At 47.5% G+C, this 22,056-nt stretch overlaps 1 protein-coding gene across 4 annotated transcripts in view; it reads right to left on the reverse strand.

Annotated features, from left to right (window-relative positions):
- IL6ST (interleukin 6 cytokine family signal transducer) overlaps positions 1–22,056 on the reverse strand; it is a 612,349-nt gene that overhangs the window by 380,424 nt on the left and 209,869 nt on the right. For all 4 annotated transcript variants that reach the window (XM_069627291.1, XM_069627294.1, XM_069627293.1 and 1 more), the window contains 2 exons: positions 10,428–10,594; positions 1,140–1,288 (listed from right to left, as the gene is read on the reverse strand). In XM_069627291.1, coding sequence (XP_069483392.1) covers positions 1,140–1,288; positions 10,428–10,594 — 316 coding nt within the window. The remainder of the gene's footprint in view (positions 1–1,139; positions 1,289–10,427; positions 10,595–22,056) is intronic.

Here is a 22,056-nt window from a genome sequence, read left to right on the forward strand (position 1 = left end):
GGATTTGCCTTTCATAACACATGTAATCACAGCATTACTATATTCTAGGTCTGGTAAAATGGCTCAGTGGGTTAAGTGCTTGTTGCTGTGATTTTTGTTTGACCTGCAGGTCGTAGGTTCAAATCCTGTCACGGTCAAAGTCAGCCTTTCATCCTCCAGAGTTAGATAAAGTGAATATCAATTTCGACTGGATAATAAAAATAAAAATGTATGTAATTATGTGCTATGTAAAGCTCTATGATAAAAGCGCTATATATATATTATAAACTAAATTAAAAATGTATTTTCTGATTCACGAGAGTAGTTTAAAATAGTTTTTTATTTGAGCTACATCATTTTGAAATGCTTCGATTTGAAAAAATAACTACATAAGGAGTACCTCCATAATTTCAAGTTTAATGTTTGCTGGTGGAACAGGCTATGGTAACATTTTTATAGGTACACCTCAACATGTCTTTACTCTAAACTGCATCCTCCACATCGCTCAGTCGGACATCAAAAACTTTCTTTAGCATCTGTTTTGTCTTGGTTGGGCTTTAAACTTCCCCTATTCACTTTCAATGATGCCATTTAATCACATCTTAATGAACAAAGCAAAGGGAATAATTACTTTTCAACACACCTTGTAGAGGTGGACTTTTCCATCATGGTGACTAGAACGAGACTGGGTTCCTTAGTGGCACGATTAAAGCGATTTGCTAGTATTGAAGTTTTTAATGAAGCTATACGTGTGTGTGTGTGTGTGTGTGTGTGTGTGTGTGTGTGTGTATAGGCGAGAAACAACTAACTTTCCTGCAGTCCTTAGAAGCTCTCTTTAATACACAGTAATGTAGATTAATTGCCATGTCGGTGACTACCTAAAAGGAAGCCTAGATGGCATAACAAGATTTGTGACCTTTGTTACGGCAGACCTCCCCAAACTTTAGTATTGGAATGTACAACATACAAAGTACAACATGTTAGCACCAAGTTAACCTTCATGTCATATCTATATGACAATTCTTTGAAGCAAGACCAACTTTGCTGTACAGCCCATTTAATTTTCATGAAATATTGGTCCACAGCTTCTTAATCAACATATCCAATTCTAACCTGCAGCAGAGTAAATTATTTCCAGTAAAATAGAAAAGCAATATTACCGTATTCCATTCAACGTCATTGCTGCTTCTGTATCGAATGATATACTTCAGTTCTACCAAGTGAGCTGGGTTTTGCCATTCTATTTTTATGGCGTTCGGTAATTCTGGGACACAATTCAAAGAAACAGTATTTGGCGGATTGAATTTCACTACAGAGAAAATGAAAAGAGTATTAAAAAGGTGCTCACTGTATTTAAACCAGATACTTTAAAGAACACTACACTTAATACAGGGAGAAGTAAATCAACAAAGACTCACAGCAATATGGCTTAAATAAACCTGGTGCTTTAATATGGGCAAACTAATCTAACAGATTCCCCCAGTGTCTTTCTTCAGCCACTTCAAGAAAGTCAATATAGATTCATACTGGTCAAGTGACTTACAAATATCGGTAGACTACATAGATTTCATAATCTCTAATCATCAACCTACAGGAGTAGCTACTTTTGATGCCAAATGGTGCTCGTCTACATTGACTTGCAATTCATTTGGATTCCTAGGTTCTAGAAGAACAAGTTACACTCTTACCTGGTAACGTTCTTTCGATGGGATGTTCTGACAACGTATCTATGACAGTAATCACCAAAGCTGTGCTGCTTTGGAAAATCTGTCTGCGTCCTGCGTCAATGACGTCGATACGCTGTCCTCGAGTACCTCCATCAAGCCGACGTCACTGGATGTTATAAGTAGGACGCACGACGCCTGTAGCCTCAGTTTTTTCCCAGAACATGTGGCACCAATCTTCTGCCCGTATGACCACAGAAAGCCTTGCGGAAACATAAGCTGCAATCGCATAAGAAATTCTATAGCGGGGAAGGGAGCGATATGGAATACGTCGTCGGACCATCCCATCGAAAGAACGTTACCAGGTAAGAGTAACTTGATCTTCGAGGGGATTGGGTCCTCTGACGTATTCCATATCTACGACAGACTCCCAAAGCAGTACCAACGTAAGGAGGTGTGAAAAGAATTTAGAATATACAAATTTAGAATGCCCAATCAAATTGCAGAGTAAAGGACCACCTTGCCAAAGGCCAGATCCTGCCCATGGATAGAATCTAGGGAGTAGTGATGTACAAAAGTATGGACTGAAGCCCAAGTGGCTGCTTCACAGATGTTACGAATAGGAACACCCCTCTGCAGGGCAGTAGAGGCAGCCATATCCCTAGTCGAATGGGCCCGTAAGCCTACTGGAGGGTCCTTACTCGCCAGGCGGTAACATTCAGAAATTGCCAAGATAATCCATCTAGACAAAGTCTGCTAAGTCACAGCTTGTCCCAAACGCCTTCCAGCGTAACCAATAAAGAGCTGATCGTCCACTCTGACCCAGGACATGCGTGAAATGTAGAAACTTAAAGCCCTCCTAGGATCCAACCTATGGAGCCTCTCCTCGTCCTTACCAGGATGCCGAGGAGGATAAAATGCCAGAAGAATGACCTTCTGGCTCAAATGAAAATCCGACACAACTTTCGGAAGAAAAGAAGGACGAACTCTAAGGACAACCCTATCCTTCTGAAACACAGTGAAGGGTGGCTTAACAGACAGTGCCTGTAACTAACTCACTCTGCGAGCGGAAGTGACGCAACTAAAACATTTTTCAGGGTTAACAGTCTCAAAGGACAAGAATGTAAAGGCTCAAATGGAGCACCCATTAGAAATTTGAGAACAAGGTTCAAATCCCACCCGGGCACCTGGAAAAGTGATGGAGGGAACACATCAGTGAGCCCTTTCAGAAACTGAGAAATTAATGGGATTTTAAAATAAGAACACTCCTTAGAGGAGCGCTTAAATATGGACAGCGCCGCCAGGTAACCTTTAATGGTACCCACTTGCAAGCCCCTGTGGGCTAAAGAAAGCAAAAAAGACAGAACCATAGGAATGTCACATGAAAAAGGATCCATATTCTTAACCCTGCACCAGTCGCAGAACTTTCTCCAACAGCAACGGTACAGGGACTTTGTTGCCGGCCGTCTGGCCGAAAGCAACACCTCCATCACGTCTTCAGGGAGGTCCCAATCCTTATACCTCAACCTTTCAGAAGCCAAGCGTGAAGGTTGAGGGACCTGACCTCTGGATGGAGAACCTGACCCCCCCCCCCTCCCGTGAGAGCAGATTGTCTCGGTAGGGAAGACGTGGAGGGCAGATGGACATGTCGAGAAGGTCCGGGTACCACGTTCTCTTGGCCCATGCTGAAGCAATGAGATCATTCGGGAACCGAACCTCCGTAACCTCCGCAGCACTTGCGGAATGACGGGGACTGGAGGAAACGCATACAGCAGTGGGAAGGACCACACCACTACGAACGCGTCCCCCAAGGCTCCTCTTGGAGGAAATTCCCGCGAGCAGAATCTTTCCCACTTCCGGTTGACACTGGAGGCGAAGAGATCCACTTGTGGGGTCCCCCAAAGGGCAAAGATCTCCAGGAGAATCTCCTAAGCGAGCTCCCACTCGTGAGAGACCGTGCTCTGCCTGCTCAGAGCATCCGCCGCCGCGTTTGTCTCCGGCCAGATGAACTGCCGAAATCGAAACTTCCTGCTGGATGGCCCAGAACCAGAGCTGCATAGCCTCTCTGCACAGAGGGAGAGACCCTGCCCCCCCCCCCCCACTTTTTGTTGAGGTAGTGCATGGCCACTGTATTGTCCATCAGAATCAGGACAGTCTTCCCCGGCACAGACAGCAGAAAAGCCTTCAGGGCTAGCCTGACAGCCCTCAGCACCAACAGATTGATGGAGTCTGGAACTCCGACGGAGACCAACGACCGTTGACTGTCAACTCATTGGCATGAGCTCCCCATCTCGTGAGGGATGCGTCCGTCACGATCGTCACCTCCGGCCAGGCTAGCCAAAATGGAGCCCCCTTCATCAGATGGCATTCGACCGCCCACCACAGAAGAACCTGGGCGACCGAGGGCAGCACCTGAACGGGATCCGACATCCTGCCGAAGGACTATGACCACTGCATCTTGAGAGCCCACTGCAGATATCTCATCCACAGCCTGGCCTCTGGCACCAGGAGAAGGCAGGATGCAATGAGGCCGAGCAACCTCAAGAACTCGAACGCCGGGAGACTCTGGCCATGTTGAAACTTGTTCACCATCTGCAGAATGTGATGAGCCCTCACCTGGGGAGGAAAACAGCCCCAGGGATGTGTCGAGCACTGCTCCGATGTACTGGAGTCGCTGGGTAGGCGTCAAGTGCGACTTCTGTAAATTGAGGGAGCAGCCCAGCCTGTGAAGGGAGTGGCAGGTGACGGACAGATGATCCAGGACTTGCTCGGGAGAGCGCGCCCGGTTCAACCAATCGTCCAAGTAGGGGTGGACGTGAACCCCCCCTTTCCTGAGATATGCTGCCACCACCACCATGAGCTTGGTGAAGACCCTCGGGCCGAGGTCAATCCGAACGGCAGGACCCGAAACTGAAAGTGCGAGTCGCCAACCGCGAACCTCGGGTACTTCTTGTGCTTGGGATGAATCGGCACATGAAAGTAAGCGTCCTTGAGGTCGAGAGACACCAACCAGTCCTGAAGTTGAAGGGCCTGGAGAACTTGAGAGGGAGCAACCATCTTGAACTTGTCCTTCCTGAGGAGCTTGTTCAAACCACGCAAGTCCATGATGGGTCTCAATCCCCATCTTTTTTCGGGATCAAAAAATATGGGGAATACCATCCCTTGTTCCTCTCCGCTACAGGCACCAGTTCTATGGCGCCTTTCTCCAGCAGGGATTTGATTTCCTGCGCAAGGAGCGGATCCGGAGTCTTCAAAGAGAGATTCCCTGGTGGATTGTCGCGAGGCCTCTGCCGGAAAGGAAGAGAGTAGCCGTGAGTTATGATCTCCAGAATCCACACATCTGAAGTAATGGCACGCCATTCTACAAGATGCTGCGCCGGCCTTCCCCCAACCGGCGAACCATGGCCTCATGACTGAGCGGAAGCGGCTGCGCCTGAGGGCAAAGAGACAACTGCCCGAGAGGTCTTGGCACCTCGAGTACCCTGTTTTCCACCTCTGGTACTCCTACGGTGTCCCCTTTGACTTGCAGCTCCCCTCGATCTACCAAAGTAAGAGTAGTATCGAAAGGAACCTCCCCTCCATTGCTGTCCCCTAGGACAAAAAGGCAGAGGTTGGCGGACTGCAGCGCTCAAGGACTTCACTGCAGCTTTGGAGGTCTGCAACCTCTCAAGGCTCTCGTCAGCCTTGCTGCCAAAAAGATGTTCACCATCAAAGGGCATGTTTAGAAGCTGGGCTTGTACGTCAGAAGCAAACCCCGACTTCCGCAACCACGCAAATCTGCGCATCACAGTGCTCACTGCCATGGACCGGCTGACACATTCTGCCATGTCCAGACCTGACTGGACGGATTCACACATGGCATCCTTGCCATCTTGAACGAGGACAAGAAAACCATCCCGTTCCTCCCCTTCTGGAACATGTTCAGCCACCAATGAAACATAATTCCACAGAGTGTGAGTGAAACGTGCTAAAGCACACATACAGTTGTCTGCCTGTAAAGCCATACCCCCTGAAGAAAACACTTTCTTTGCCCAGCCATCAAAACGTTTGTCGTCCCTATCAGGAGGGATGGTAGGGTACGACGCCTGCTTTGCCGGGGCCGTAGCCGCCTGCACCACCAAACTCTCCAGAGTGGGGTGTGTTGTCAAGTAGCAGGGGTCGCTACTGGCTGGACGGTATTTTGAAAAGGCAGCACCTAGTCAGTGGCTGGACCTTGGTCAAGGATATCTATAAAGTCATCCTGCAAAAAATCCACTGGTGGCGCAGACCACCCCAAGTACTCCGTCACCCTCGACATGAGTCACCTGTACGAAGATTCAGCATGCGTACCAGGCTGCCAAACTCAACCTCTGGAGGGGTATCAAGACCACTGGCATCGTACAAAGACTGACGCAGGTCTTCCAACTGGCTATGACCAGGTAACAAGTCATCAGGAACCTCAGCAGGCACCAAACCTTCCTCAGACCCTTCATCCCCCTGGATGAGGGCACAGAAAAAGGCTCAAATACAGGCCTTACCGACTTCTTCAGAAACTTCCTTTGAGTTTCCACCGATGCACGGGGTACCTCTGGGAAAGCCTCCAAAAAAGGCGTTGAGGGTGTCGACAAAACTCGGCGTCGAGCGTGGCGCTGATGGCTTCGACTTAGACCTCAAGGGGGGTGCCCCGAGCGTGTCCGTAGACTGCCTCGATGGCGTTGATGACTTCCTCGGAGGCAGAGCCTTGAGAGAGTCCCTCGACGGACATGGCGCCGATGGCGTTGACGTCTTCTTAGAAGACCTCACAGGCTCTGTCTCGAGGGAAGGTTCCTGGTGATAGCGCCGACCGCCCAAGCCCAAAGGCGTGCGAACAGTGGCCCTTGCGCGTTCCTTGCCGGCTTATTTCGAAGGTGTGGACGGAGCGGAGCCCTGCGATTGGAAAATCTCCATACGAAATGCATCCCATTCCGCAGGAGAGGAATGCTTGTTGGGACAAGCAACCCGCCGTCTGGCGGAGTCCTCGGATGAGGACAGGGAAGGCGACCAGTGATGGTGCTTCCGCGAATGCCTCGAGGAGGCAGAGGAATGGCGGGAACCACTCCTGGACCGAGACCCCCTGGACTTACGCCAACGATGCGGAGAGTCGCCCCTCGAATAGTCAGTCGAAAGCCCCGCGTATTTAGACTTTCGGGGCTTGGAAACCCTACCGACTGGCAATCGTCACAGTCATCCGTGGCGTGGCCCTCACCGAGGCACCAGAGGCAGGTGTCGTATGGGTCCGCAAGTGACATCTTGGAACCGCAGCCCCGGCACTTCTTGAATCCCAACCGCAGGGTGGAAGAAGACAGACATGATATCTTCTCAACAAATACATTCGAAAGAACTGATAGAAGTAGCTCAGAAGAATCGAAGCACCGAGATCTCCGAAGCAAACACGTTCGCGGAAAAAACAGAACTGAGGCTACGGGCATCGTGCATCCTACATGTAACATCGGGTGACGTCAGCCGTCGGAGGAGGTCCTCGAAGGGGTGTATCAACGTCATCGATGCAGGACGCAGACGCTGAAAATTTTCCGAAGCAGCACAGCTGTGGCGATTACCTGTCAGATGTGGAATACGTCGGAGGAACCAATCCCTTCGAAATGCCAGCTATAAAAGGGGAATCATTAGGATAAGTGTTGAAGGTATTCAGTTAACATAGAATTCCTACTTTTGGGCATTCTAGGACCACTTTAGGGTGCCCCTCAACTTTCCTTCCTATTTTTAGGAAAGATTATCTTTTTGCTGATTTCCTTCTATAGACTTCTATGGGACATCCTTACTTTTTGCTTATTTTTGAATCCTGGCCTGGTCAAGGATCCCTTCCTAGGCCTATACTAGCGACAGGGATTGAGTGAGTTTACTTACCTTTGTGACTTTTGAAATCATAACCACTGGCATCGTCCAATCTCTCAATAAACCTACCAGAAAAGTAGAACTTTGGAACTGATGGCTTTAGGGCACAAGGTCCCAAACTATCTTAGGGTTGGGCTCATTAAGTGTCATGCAAGCTGGTCTGTGGTTACTGTAAAGTGTGCGTCTTTAATGATATTACATACTTCTGAAACCTTACCAGTGATGCACTTGTTATTGAATCATGCTTCCTTTCTTCAACTAAAGACAAATGTATACATCTGTTTCATAGTAAGTGTGTGACAATAATTGCCTAGAACTTTAATTTGCTTAGTGTGTATAGGAGAAGCCTATTAAATCCTTGTATATCTTTGTACTTGCCGGTTTAATTTGAATAATTGGTGTTAGTCTGTGTGATATGTGCGGCGTTACAAAAAAAAGATATCCACTAAGAGAGACTTTAGTATCCCAGTACGGATAGTATTCGGGACTGATCTGTTCCCCCATAAGAATAAGCTAAAAGGTAAGGGAATTGTTAGGAAAGAATTTTGTTGTGCCGCTTTCCTCTAAAAGAATTCTACGGGACACCCTTTCTTTTTGCTTTGTTTAGACTTCTGCCCTGACTTTCTGGGGGCCATCTGCTTCACTTTTTGTTCATTCTCATTGGGAAACTGATCAATCCATAAGACTATCAGTAGTGAGATGCGGTCACTTTACGTGCATTTCTTGTACTATTACAATTGGACACATCACCTTAATTAAGTGTTGTATCCTTATGACTTTTTCTAAATTAGCTTTTTGGCTAGTTTTACAATATACCTAGGATGAGCTGGTGGCAACCGGTATTTTCTCTACCTTGTTTCATACGTTTTACTGGGCACTTTTGCATTTACTGCAAAGGTCTACTAAAGGTGGCGAGCACCCTAAAATGGCCATACTACACAGTTTTTACTTGTTCTTCAGTCATATCGTTCGTGGGCTTGCTATCTGCCTTCCCAGGCCAGGCAATGCCATATATTGAATGCCCTTTCCAGGCTGCAGCTGCTGCTTTTGCAGGCAAAGGGGCAGATTGTGTGTGAGCCTGGACATGGGGGCTGGGACTGTAAGCGGCCCAGTACACATCCAGATGCCTGAATGTCTGTTGCTGGGCCCATATGGTGGACTGTGGCTACATAGGGTGGGATAGTCACTGACTGTTTGAATGGCGCAGAGCCTTACCATCTGTGGACCTGGGCTAGCTTACAGTCCAGATATTGGATAAAAGGAAAACAGTAGCCTTTGGACATGCCCGTGGACTACCTCACTGCAGCCATAGCTGTTCCGGGTTCATCCTTGGCACTCTGAGGATCTTCAACTTGTACTTAAAAATGCCTGTTCCTGCACCATCGACCTTCTTGCATCGACGAAATCCATGCAGGACTGGCTCTTCTGTTTCTCTATGGAAGATCACCCGCCCCACGTAACTGTGGTTACTCCCATTGCAATCTGTCTTATTCACATCAAAGAGGTGTCCTAAGCGACTTTCCTTTGTTTGAGTATTAAGCTGGAAGGTGATTGGTTTGAACAGATTCCTAAGCACCGCGACAAACTAAATCCCTCACCGAAAAGTGATCTCTGCACCCGTGACCTCTCGACCTTCCATGACCGGTCCAAGCGCAGAAGACTGTCACCCTCACCTCCCCACCAAGGGATTGCAGAACCTCATTGTGGTCTCTGGAGAAATCCGAGACGGAGGGGCTAAGTTAACATACCTGTTCCTTCCCCCTGCTGTTCCCCATAGGGTCACAAGGGTGTAAAGTCCTGTCCCTAAACTACTCCCTCCTGACTGGTCAGTGTTGGCTTGGTAAAGAATCCCAATACACAGTTTTTTGGAGCTACAGACATTTTCATGTTATGCTACCAAAGTGGGTTTCTTGGTTAACATAGAAGTGGCTCCAACGAGCAACTTTGCCAGCACCTACCAGTGGTAGTTGGTGCGAAAGGAGCAAGATGTCCCTTTCACTGAAGGACTCAATGGCAAATCGTGACATGGACCAGTAATTAAAAGCTCAGTTTGAGTTGTAGAACACTATGTTGGAGCCAGAATATAGCGTCTCCTGGCACGGAGTACCCAATGGTTGAAAATAATTCTCTCTCATAGGAACGGTCTGCTGGTTGTTAGGCCTGGGAAAATGAAGGGACATTTACCTGGGACTGGTATGGTTTTAGTCACCTCTATTACAAACCTCTGAAAGGTCTTGGGAACAAAGAAAAAAACAAGACAGTGGGTCACCAGGGCAGACTGATTTAATGACTTAAAGCAAAGTCTTGACGAGAGCAGTATGGGCAAGAATGCTTTCAAATGCACAGGAAGGTGCAGGAATTAAGTGGGGACAAACCAGCAAGAATGGTGATAAACAAAAGGGTGCACGATTAAGCAGGCAAGGACATTCAAGCAAATTGAGCAGAACGCAACAGGGCTTAGGCATGGAGGCAAATACACCGAACTACTGATGCATGTAACTTTTTGTTGTATGTATGATGTTCCAGTTTCCAAGGAAGCAGCAAACATCCCACAAGTTTGTAGGGTAGAGGACTGGCTGAAACAGAACCTTTATATCAAAGTACAAAGGTCAACAAATTGCATGTTATGCAAGCACCCGTACCAGTCATGCAACGTTAGACGCGCATCGATGTGCGCGCACACACACACACACACACACACACACACACACACATACAGAATGAATGGAGCAACGATGTACCATCAAGGCACACAAGAGAAAGCAAAGATCATCATCTAAACAAGTAATTGAAGCTGCCTTTTCTGTACTCTAGAATTGTCAAAAAGGAGGTTCAGATCCATCAGTACATTACACAATTTGTACAAACCACTGCTAAATTCTCGTGTACTTAGTTAGAACCTCGCAACTTTACCTATATTTATCGGATCCAAAGTCAGATGATCAGATTCCACCTTCCCAAGGGCGTTCTCAGCTTCCACCCAGATGTGTGTGTTAACATAGTACTGAAACTTTTCATTTGGAATTGTGCAAGAGTTATTTACAGTAGTTGTTCTGCACTCATAGTCTCCTCCATGAGCCCTACAATCAAGAACAATGCAACAACTATTTTCAATCCTAGGAGTTTAGAAAACAAGGCTTTAATGTAATTACTGAAAATGCAGTGTATGTACAGAAACAAGCACATTTAAATCTATTCATAGATATCTACTTTAAAATTATCAAAAGAAAAGAACACATGCATTCCAACAACAAGGTACATTTAACCCAATTTCAACAATACTAGGTGTCGTAGGCTACTACAATGGCACACACGTCAACTGGTATTTGAATCCTTTACCAGAATTGTAGTAGTAAAAAAGAAAAATGTGCTCCATCTAAGATTTGTATTGTTCCGTAGGTTGTTTCTCAATAATTAAACGTGTAACATGTAGTGATATTGCCTAGTTCTGCTCATCTACCTATTTGGTCCTTCTCCTTCAGACTGTGCTGCCTCACTTTTCACCTTAGTGCCCACATTTGCTCATTGCCTTGTAACCCAGATCCCTTGCTCTTTGCATCTACTAGGCATCGATTGTTCCAACCCCTCAGCCCCCATGGCTCCTTGGACCTGATGTGCCATCTCTTAATCTCAGAACAATGACTAAAGCTTAAAGGCACATCAGCACTCGAGGACCCATCACCATCCCGAAACAAAAACAGGGTTCTTGAGGATGTGGTTTGCTGGAGCTTTTGTGAGGATCTTTTAAGGGCTTCACCCAAGCAGAGAAATTCAAAAAGGGTACTGCACTGTCTGGCAAAGTGTCAGTGGAAGTTCCATCTGGCAGGGGCTCTGTAAAAAAACGGAAATTGATATCCAACCAGCAAACCTACTAGGAATGGACCAACATATTAAAGATTGCCTTTGCTCAAGCAGATATTGTATTTTTATATAGACCTTTGACTACTCCATTAAGATGTTGCGAGGTGCGAAGGGATTAGTAGTTAACAGATGAGAGGGGGAAAAGGGAGTTTCTGTATTATTTCCAATTGGCACCTCAGGGACTTGCGTTCCACTAATAGGACAGGTAGTACTTGCACACAAGCTATGAATAGTTCTCTGAAGCTGCCGCAACTAGGGAGTAAACCGAAATGATACTTCATAGCATTACTAATTGATATTCATTCCTACTGAAATTACGAGAAGTGCAATTTAAAAAATATGTCCTCTGCTGCATAAGTGATTTATTGAAATAACAATCGCTCTAATCCTATACATCTCCCTCAATGGATCCACAAGACACAATTGTACTATTCCACTGAACACCTCCAGAATTCTCTAACCAGGGTTAAAAGGAAGGAATGATGCTCTTCTTATTACTACTTCAAAAATCATGGTGACTTTCTTTCACAACATAGTGCATTATTAAGGAAAATGTACTTTCCATCGATTCCAGTACAGTCTTTACTTTCTGCGAAGGCATCATGAAGCAAGACACGATTCAAAGTTCAAAATAAACTGTTAAATTAAAAGAAATAGTATGGTAAAAAGCCCAACTTGCCCTATGCTAAGGTGGAATTTCCCAACCTGAACAAAATTAAGGCAAGTCTGAGTCCAATACAATTTAAGAATCTGTGTGTCCAAAACCTATCCTTGCCCTCACAACTAAGCTTAACAATGCCTAGGGATACGACCTGCTCATATACCTTAGTAACCCAGGTGTCTCGTGCCCGGTGGTCTCCCGCATACTCGGGGAATATCAGTCCTTTGCAGGCCTAAAGGTTAATGAGGCCAAAACCATCTTCTTCCCGATTCAGGGGGGTGAGCCTGCGATCCCGGAGACCTGCCCATATCGCGTCTCTATCAGGGAATTCAAATATCTGGGTATACGGCTTGACCCGACGCTCGATGGGTTCCCCCGACTTAATATACAACCAGTAATAGAGCGGTTCATCAGAGACATCCCCCACTGGCAATCTCTCCCCCTGTCCCTAATGGGCCGGGCCGCACTATTCAAAATGATGACCCTTCCCAGACTGTTGTATGTCCTCCAGAACGCCCCGTTCCCCATCCCCCGGGAAACCTTCGCACTCATCGACAAGAATCTGCGCACATTGCTTTGGGGAGGGAAACAATCCAGGATTGCCCTTGACACGCTCCAAAGATCGGTGTGGGAGGGAGGCATCGGGTTACCTTGCATACGCACCTATTACTTGGCCACACAAATAGGAGTAGTGAATGACTGGATACATGCAGACCCCACACAGCCACACAACCGTATAGAGCTGGAGACCATGTCCCCACTAACACCGCTCCAAATCCTCTACGCCACCCGCGACCAACTCCCGGCGCTGCCCAAAATGTCCCATCATATCCGGAGGGCTTGGCGGGCCGCTCACAAGCTAATTGGCTGGGAAGGCCAGCCAACACTGTCGCAACCCATATGGCACAATGCGCTCCTCCCAGAACTGGTAAAAATGGGCCCCTTCGGTCACTGGCTGACCAAAGGAATACACACATTAGCACAAATTATACAAGAGGGCCGCCTCTTGAGCTTTGAGACCATGCGCGAACGATTCAACCTGGCTCCCATGGATCGGTTTCGGCATGCGCAATTGTCCCATGCAATCCGCGCCCAATTCCCCGACACGACGGTCCTACCCCCTTGCTCCCCCATCAAGACCAATATTCTCCCGCAGTACATCTCTTCTAGGGTCACTTCCAGCCTCTATCAGGCCCTTAGCTCATTCGGGACTCCACAACTCGACGGACTAAAGGCAAAGTGGGAAAGGGACCTGGGCCCCCTGGAACCTGAAGACTGGGTAGAAGCATTAATGTCCCCCAGAGAAATTGGGATAGAATCCAAGCTTAGGCTCATACAGTTGAGGATCCTACATCGATCATATCACTCGCGCACTGCAATGGCCAGATGGGGTGGAATAGAAGACGAGACATGTGTCCGATGCAAAACTGAACCCGCCACCTTCTACCATATGATATGGGACTGTCAGGTGATACAGGCCTTCTGGGTGGAATGCGTTAATACAATCTCAGCCGCTCTGGGGACACCAATTCCCAGGGACCCCAAGATGGTACTATTGGGCATTGGAGGGGAAGTAGACCTGTCCAAACATGAAAAAATATTCTTGGCAACGGCGCTGGGGGCGAGCAAAAGGCTAATAGCGGCCAATTGGGGGTCGGACGAACCATTGAGCCTGAATCGATGGAGTAACGAGCTGGACCGAGGTGCTGCCTTAGAGCGCCGAATTTATAATGCAAGGGGCTGCCCCCGTAAATTCGAGAAAATATGGGGCAAATGGCTAGATGCTCAATAAGCTCTGTGGGTGGGGGTGCACCGGTAGTGATGCTTGCCTTGTTTGCCTGCCTGGTCCTATTGTTGTCTTGTTGTCGTCTGGTCCTCGGCCCTACGGGCCCCGTTGATATGGACGACTGCCTTCAACTTGTATACTGCTGAGATTGCCTTCCACATGTATACTGCTGATTCATGTCTTATTCTTATATGCCTCTTATGTTTTGTTGTTTAAATTCAATAAACAGAGTTATTAAAAAAAAACAATGCCTAGGGATGTCAGTAACCAAAGAAAGTGTTTAAAATAACGTTCTGAGCTTCTTCCAGCTCCATTTGCCAAGTATACACCAGTTCCAGAAAAAGTATCAAGGTCACTTTTCTTAAGTTCAAAGTTACATTCAAAACAATATTCAGGGTTCCCTTCCCCAAGTTTTAGGCAACACACTTCAAACACAAAAGGGTACTGAGGCTCTGTGCTCAAGACAACAAATGTAGCTCCTCAAGTCTCAGGGTTCCCTTCCCCAAGTTAATCTTTTTATCACAAAACAGGTGGACCTCTTGGTTACTTCATCCATTTCCTTGGCTAATAAGCTTTTAATTCGAATATTGACTTCAATATATTTTCAGGATTTATGAAGCGTTCAGTTAATTGATCATTTCACTGTGTCGCTCTCTAGCTTCTTTATAAAGTTCTGTTAATTCAATCTTAAATTTGAAGTTCCTAAAAATTCAGAATTCAACATATGATTTTTTTCTTGGATTCAAAAGTTCCATTCACTTCAACATTCAGCATGCAGAAATGTTGCTTTAAGTTTTAAAGTTCCCTTCACTTTGGTATTCAACAAGTGTAGAGTTTTGCCTAATAGTTACTTTTTTTTAATTCAGTTCGTTATTCAATATGTATTGCTTTAATGTTAAAGTCTGGTTCATTCAGTCTGATGTTTAATAATTGTTCGTTTCACTTTAATTGAAATGCCCATTACTTGGAGACTTTCGAAAACCTTTTCAAGATACGCGACCACTCAGATACAAAGTTTGCCTCACGCTGCAACATTCAACAATTTAATGGACTCTGGACCAGAGCCCTTTCAAAACGCTCTTCTTAAGATGCGCCACCAATCTGATGACGTGCATTACTCACCGTAATAGCATTTCTGATGATTGTATCTGCTTAGATTCACATGCTGTGCATATGGTCCGACATCCAGTGGTAACCGCAGAGTATTGCATCTTGTCTTTCGGGGACTGAAAGGGGACGTCGGCATAGGTGTGTCTGTAACACTATCCCTACCGTGACGTGTGTAGTACCCAAAATCCCTCACGCGCTGAGGTCCCTCCGATTGTATTTTTTCTGCCATGAGGGAGCCCAAGGCTATAGTGAGTGAGTACATAAAGAGAGAAAGTAGTAAGACGTCTATGTTCCTTCCACCCCGAGGGGGAAGTTGGGGAGTGCGCATGTGAATCTAAGCAGATACAATCAGAAATGCTGTTACGGTGAGTAGTGCATGTCTTCTGAGGCTTGTTAATCTGCTTAAAATCACATGCTGTGCATAGACTAGCGAGCAGGACCCGGATTTGGAGGTGGGTTGTGAGAAGGAACAGTAGAGAAAAGATGTCTTAGTACTGCTTGTCCCACCTGAGAATCAGACCTAGAATGAGTGTCTAGGCAATAGTGTTTTGTAAAGGTGTGTACAGAACTCCAGGTTGCCGCTTTGCAAATGGACTCAAGAGGAGCATTTGCAATGAATGCTATGGATGCACCAGTGCCTCGAGTGGAGTGTGCTCTAGGCTTGAAGGGCAGTGCTCTCTTAGCAAGAGAGCAACAGTGTGATGCATTTGACAATCCACCTTACCTTGAGAAAGCCGATTTAGAGACAGGATCCCCTTCGCTACCAGCTGCCACTGAAACAAAGAATTGTTTAGTCTTCCTTAGTGGTTTAGTTCTTTCCAGATAAAACACGACTGCCCTGCGCACGTCTAGTGTGTGAAGGCTTCTTTCAGCCACGTTAGTCGGGTTCTGGAAGAAAGTGGGTAGTTCGACTGACTGGTTCATATGTAACTTCGAAATGAATTTAGGCGCAAGCCTGGGATGTGTGCGCAGAACTACCTTATCTTTGTGGACTGTCACAAAGGGGTCTAAAACAGAAACAGCCTGTAGTTCGCTAACCCTTCTGACAGAAGTGATAGCCACTAGAAAGGCTGTCTTATAAATCAGGTCTTTCAGACTTGCTTTATGCATAGGCTCGAAAGGAGCTCCCACGAGCTTGGTTATAACCACATTCAGATCCCATCCAGGGGCTGGGTGAGAGATGGGGAGGATAAATCCTTCAAACCCCTTCCATGAAGGCTTTAATCACTGGTATCTTCCGCCACAATACCTTTTGCTGCGATGTGGTATAGGCCGACAGAGCAGCCAGGTGAACCTTTAGGGAATTGAAGACTAACCCAGAGTCCAACAGGTGGGTTAGATACAACACAATGTACGAGGGTGAGCAATCGATGGGATTGACGCCCTTGGAATTGCACCAGATGATAAAACGTTTCCATTTGCTGGCATAGCAATAACATGTATTAGGTTTCCTTGCTTCCCCGAGTATGTCCATGCATCTCTGAGGGAGTTGAAAGTGTCCAAACTATGATCTCAGGAGCCAGGCTGCTAAAGAGTTTGTGGGCATTGGTGTAGGGTCTCCCCCCTGCCCTGAGACATGTTGTACGGGTAGGGCAGCTTGACTGGTGGGGAGAGGGTCATTTCCATCAGGTGAGCGAACCAAGGTTGGCGGGCCCACATGGGAGCCACCAGTATCATGTTAACTGGTTCCTGGTGCATCTTGTGCACTATCTTGTTGAGAAGGGGAGTCGGGGAGGAAAAGTGTAGACAAAGTTCCCCGACCAAGTTATCCAGGGACCGTTCCCCTTGGATCGGTTCTGGAGGTACCTGGAGGCGTAGTCTTGGCATTGGGCGTTCTGAGTAGCAAACAGGTCGATCTCTGGGACACCCCATTCTGCAAAGACGTTGGACACAATGTCTTTGTGCAGTCGCCATTCGTATTCTTCTGGCAGAGGAAAATCTCTGCCGAGTACGTCTGCCAGAAAATTGAGTTCCCCTGTAACATGTTGGGACAACAAAAACATTGTGTTTGAGAGCCCATAGCCAAATGTTTTGGGACAGCTTGGATAGCCCTGTATAGCGAGTGCCCCCCTAATTGTTCAGGTAATACATTGCTGTAGTGCTGTTGGTTAGGATCAGCACTGTCTTCCCTTGCAGTTGCACCTGAAAGGCTTTCAATGCTTTGAACACTGCTAATAGCTCTAGTAAGTTTATATGGTTGGACGCTACTTGAGGTGACAACACTCCGTGTGCTGCCTGCTGAAGCAGGTGAGGCCCCCGCCCACCCCGTGAGAGATGCGTCTGTCGTGAGAGTGGCAGCCACTGCAGGGGAGGTGAAGGTCTTCCCCTTCAAGAGGTTTTCTCTTGACCACCACTGCAGAGAGAGAACGAGGGCTGGCAAGACAACTACCAGATCTTCCCATTGTCCGCTGGCCTGACACCACTGGCTGTTGAGCCACTCTTGCATGGGACGCATGCGCAGCCGCGCGTGGGGAACCAAGTATATACATGACGCCATCATCCCTAGCAAACGCATGGCTTTGCGTACCGTCACCTCCCAGCTCGCTACATATTGAGGAATCTGAGAGAGCATGTTCTGAACTCTCTCGCTGGAGGGAAAGACAAGGCCGCCTTCTGTCCGAATTAGCGCTCCCAGAAATTATTTTACTTGGCTGGGGACTAAGCTGGATTTCTTTTCGTTGATTGACAAACCCAGACTGAAGAGGAGATCTACTGTTTTTTGGGTGTTCGAAAAGCAAGCGTCGAACGAGTCCCCCGTAATGAGCCAGTCGTCAAGGTAAGGGTAAACTGGGACTGATAGTGGCAGCAACACACCTGCGCAGACTAACAGGACTTTGGTAAACACCCTTGGCGCCGAGGTGATGCCGAAGGTGAGTACCTTGAATTGGTAGTGTTTGTCTTGTATCATGAACCTTAGGTATTTTCTGTGCGCTGGCAACATTGAAATATGAAAGTATGCATCTTTCATGTTCAATGTTGTCATGAAGTCCCCCCGTTTCAGAAATGGGATCACCTCCTGCAGTGTTACCATGCAAAACGTCTGGGGTTTTATAAACCTGTTAGCTGGGCGCAGTTCTAATACAGGACGCAGGACGCATGGTGAGATCTGTTTTGGTTACAAGGAAGTACACTGAATAAATACCCTTGTTTACCTGAAAAATAGGGACGGCTTCTATGGCGTCCTTTTCCAGCAGTGCTTTCACCTCTTGGATCAGGATCTCCAGATGGTCTGGTGAAAGGCGCTGTGAGCGCGGCGGTCTGAACTGTGGAGGTCGGGTGAATTACACGCAATAACCGTGGCCGACCGTCTTTAAGACCCACTGGTCAGAAGTTATCCCCTCCCATGCCTTGAGGAAAGATGTTAATCGCCCCCCGACCGGGGAGATATGGAAGGGGACCTGGACTTGGTCGTTTCTGACCAGAGGCTGTGGCTCTTCTGAGATTGGGGCCTCTGCCTCTAACTTTGCCGCGTTTCTGACCCCTTGCAGGGTAGTAAGTGGGACTTCCAGATGTTTGATTTGTGTTGAAGTTACCCATGCCGCAGCTTTTACCAGCACAGGCTTGCCCTCTTTCGAGTGGTAGTCACTACCAGTGAGTCTGGAATGGCATACCCTTTTACATACAGAGGGTCGGAGGGAGAAGGCAGAAATAATTTTTCGACTCTAGGGTTCACAGCCCATGTCTGAGCAGGTGTGACCAATGAGGGAGCTACCAGTCTCTTAACAGAGTTAAGGAGGGGGATGGATTGACTCGCCGGAGGTTTTTCCTTAATAATGTCCTCCACAAAATCCTGCTCAGGTACCGCCTCTTGAGTGGCAATTTTGAAGTATTCAGCTGCTTTTTTCAACATGGAGTTGAAAGCCATTTGGTCATCCACAGGGGAGGCCTGGCGAGTTGGGGTGGACAGAGGAGAGTCTAGGCACAAAATATCAGTGTCCTGATCTTGCTGTGTCCAAGGGTCTTGACCTTCCTGCTGGGTTTCCTTCCAGTTGTCCGTCGTATCCTGTTGATCTTCCTCATAATTTGAGAAAAGAAGCTTCTTCTTCATTATAGATGTCTCTATATATGTGTCCATATGGACCACGTCTTCTTGTTGGAAAACATGATACTGGACTTCTTGAATTTGGGGATTAGTGTCTACTCTAGCCCTTTTCGGGGGAGGATGCTCAGAAGAACCCATAATCTGCTCCAGCCGATCCATATAACCCTCAAACTTTTCTGTAGTCCATTTAGAGGACCCAAACGGGCCTACACGAGGAGAAACAACGTTCTCCGCACTGTGGCGTCGCAAGGAACCTCTCAGGGTGTCGGAGAGAGGCTCTTGGCTATCTACCTAAGTGTCATGGGAATCGGGGACCAAATCCGCCGAAATCTTTTCTGCGGCTTGGCCCATCACTTTAGGCGTAACCGGAATAAGGCCCACCGCTGCTGCGATTCTTCCAATACTACTTTGGATAGTCACCGAATTGTCGGCAGTAGAAATACCGTCCGTGGCACCAGGTTGCCTAGCACTCGGTTTTCCGGGTAGAGGCCTAGTCATAGTTTTCGAGCCTACTGAGGCCTTGGCAATAGTTGAAGCGTTGGGCTCCTGAACTTCGACGCGTGTAGATTTAGGAGTAGCGCCCTTGGTTTGTTTTGATTGCCCAGTCGCAATACGCTGCTGCGGATGCGGGGAAGGCTTTGGATCTGAACGATCCGAGGGAACCGGCAAAGTTTTCGGCAGCCCCGTAGGCGCTGTCGCCTTTTTCGACAAAGGCGTCGAAATTGGCGTAGGGGTTGTGTGCTTAGTGCGATGATCTTGTAGGCACCTGTCGCCGGGTGTAGTTCCTGTAGCAAGACCAGAGTCGAGCCTGGAAGGATCGGGAAGGGCGTGGTGTACCTACAAGTGTCCACCTCAAGGTCTATAACATCTGCGTTGGACATTTGGTCATCCGAAGTACCCCGGTCACTTTCGGCTGGCGTGGCAGTGGGAGAGGGAGGCTCCACGCGTGACATGCCATATGCGGCCCACTGCTTTACACGGCGCTCCTTAAGGGTTTTAGGCCAAAGGAGTTTGCACGCCGCACACCGCTTCTCGTCGTGCTCTAGGGAAGACAGGCGTTACATGTCCTGTGTTCGTCCCAAGAATATCTGACCCTACACTTAGGGCAGAATCTAAAAGGAGTCCTTTCCATAGCAAAAGGGAAGGATGACCAGAACGAAAGGGAAAAGAGGGAAAAGGAGGAAAGACATACTAAACAATATGGCCACCCCGACCCCACTCTCCCTACAGCATAGGTCGGCCAGAGGGCCCGACCACATGGAAAAATCCAGCCGCCGGATCTTAACCGCCGAAATACACAGCCGTAGACGATTCCCCCGTATTCTTCAAAGATGTTCTTATGGCGAAGTGACTTAATGGGGAATAAACCGACAATTCAATAAGATAAACAATGTCTCTAGTAAGAGCTCCGCTATAGGGCAACCAGTTATCTGGGTGGAAAAAACCAATCTGGGGGACCTCGGCGCGTGAGGGATTTTGGGTACTACACACATCACGATAGGGATAGTGTTACAGTCACGCCTATGCCGACGTCCCCTTTTGGTCCCCGAAAGACGAGATGCAATACTCTGCGGTTACCACTGGATGTCGGACCATATGCACAGCATGCGATTCTAAACAGATAAACAAGCATCAGAAACAAAGTATTCTGTCACAGTGGAACGTTCAATCATTCGCACACCGGGTTTCTCATCAGATAGAAACTCGCTGGTCTCTGCAATAGTTCTTCCAGCAGCACAAAGCACACACACTCCTGCTTCTGTTGTCAGGGGTCTGACTCCTGCGCCTTAGACACTCCTGGGTCAGCTCATTGACACAGGGGAAGAGCACTTCTGATGAAATGGAAAGGGATAGCCTCTCTGCACAGCTCCCTTCAGTCCACAGCATGGAGCGCCAGTTCACACCACGCTTTCTATGACCACTTCCACATGTAGTCCCCAGCGCCTCGGCGTGCTGAACACAACGGACTGTCCCACAGCAGGTCCCTACGGCAACTCGCTTGCATCCCAACAGTGTTCCCTGCAGATCACACAGGGTTCCCTGCAGATCACACAGGCCTCCCTACTGATCCTCTATGTTATACACATGCAGCCCTCTAACAGGTTGCAGGTGTGTTTTCTCAATTAGTTGTACCCGACCATGATTAGGGGGAACATGCCTGACCTTCATAATATATTACAGGCAACTTCGTCCCAGTACCAAAGTGGGGAAATTATATAGTGTTCATTGCTCTCAGTTTCCTCTTCCTCATCTCAATACTGTCAAGTGCACAAGAGGGGGAAATGAAGGGAGCCGACTTACAATAACCCATAAAGAGGGGTGGAGAAGTTAGGTTGGTCGTCAATAGGAAAATGGGGATAGCATGGTCTCACCTTTCTTGCCCTTAATCCCTTTCACCATCTTTGTGCGTCTGGACTGGGGATGTCTTCTATTATTTTCTAGGCACATGGGACAGGGGTAATAATATCCCATAACAGCCTCTGGAATAGAGGACTTTTCCTGGAAGTGAAAGTCTGAATGTCGTCTCATATCTGAGAACATCTAATTCACAATCACCAAGGATCCTCCACCCAGGTGATCCTCCATCGCTTTTTCAACCCTAGGGTCAGGATCCAAAAGCGATGGCCTTTCCCTGGCCATCTGTGCAGAGGATCTAAGGGGAGCAGAAAGCCCTCCCGTTTCTCACAATTCCCACCCCCACAAAAAGTTGACTTGGCTGGACTATGCTCAAAAACAAAGTATATCTTATAAAACTAACAGTCGCTTTCCGCACACCACAGCCTTCCACAATGTGCATTGGCAACACCAGCCACAAAGCGCACTAGAAACAATATCGCTAATGTTTCTCTTTGTGTTCACCTTTTCATGTTTTTTTATGCTTCAGGCACCTTAGCTGTAGTCTTTCATTTCTCCAGGGACTTGACAGTCCCATCTCTTTTTTCCATAGTGCAGGAATGTGTTGTCCTTCATTCCACTAAGTCACTCGAAATTACTTGTGCTTTGTCTTGACAATTAATTGTGGTTCCCACTGCTTGATACAGAATAGGTGCTTGTAGCTTTGGTGTGGTGCCAAAATTGGCAC

This window comes from Ambystoma mexicanum, chromosome 6p (assembly GCF_040938575.1).
Source record: "Ambystoma mexicanum isolate Mex_15411 chromosome 6p, UKY_AmexF1_1, whole genome shotgun sequence".
In the NCBI taxonomy this organism is placed as follows: Eukaryota; Metazoa; Chordata; class Amphibia; order Caudata; family Ambystomatidae; genus Ambystoma; species Ambystoma mexicanum.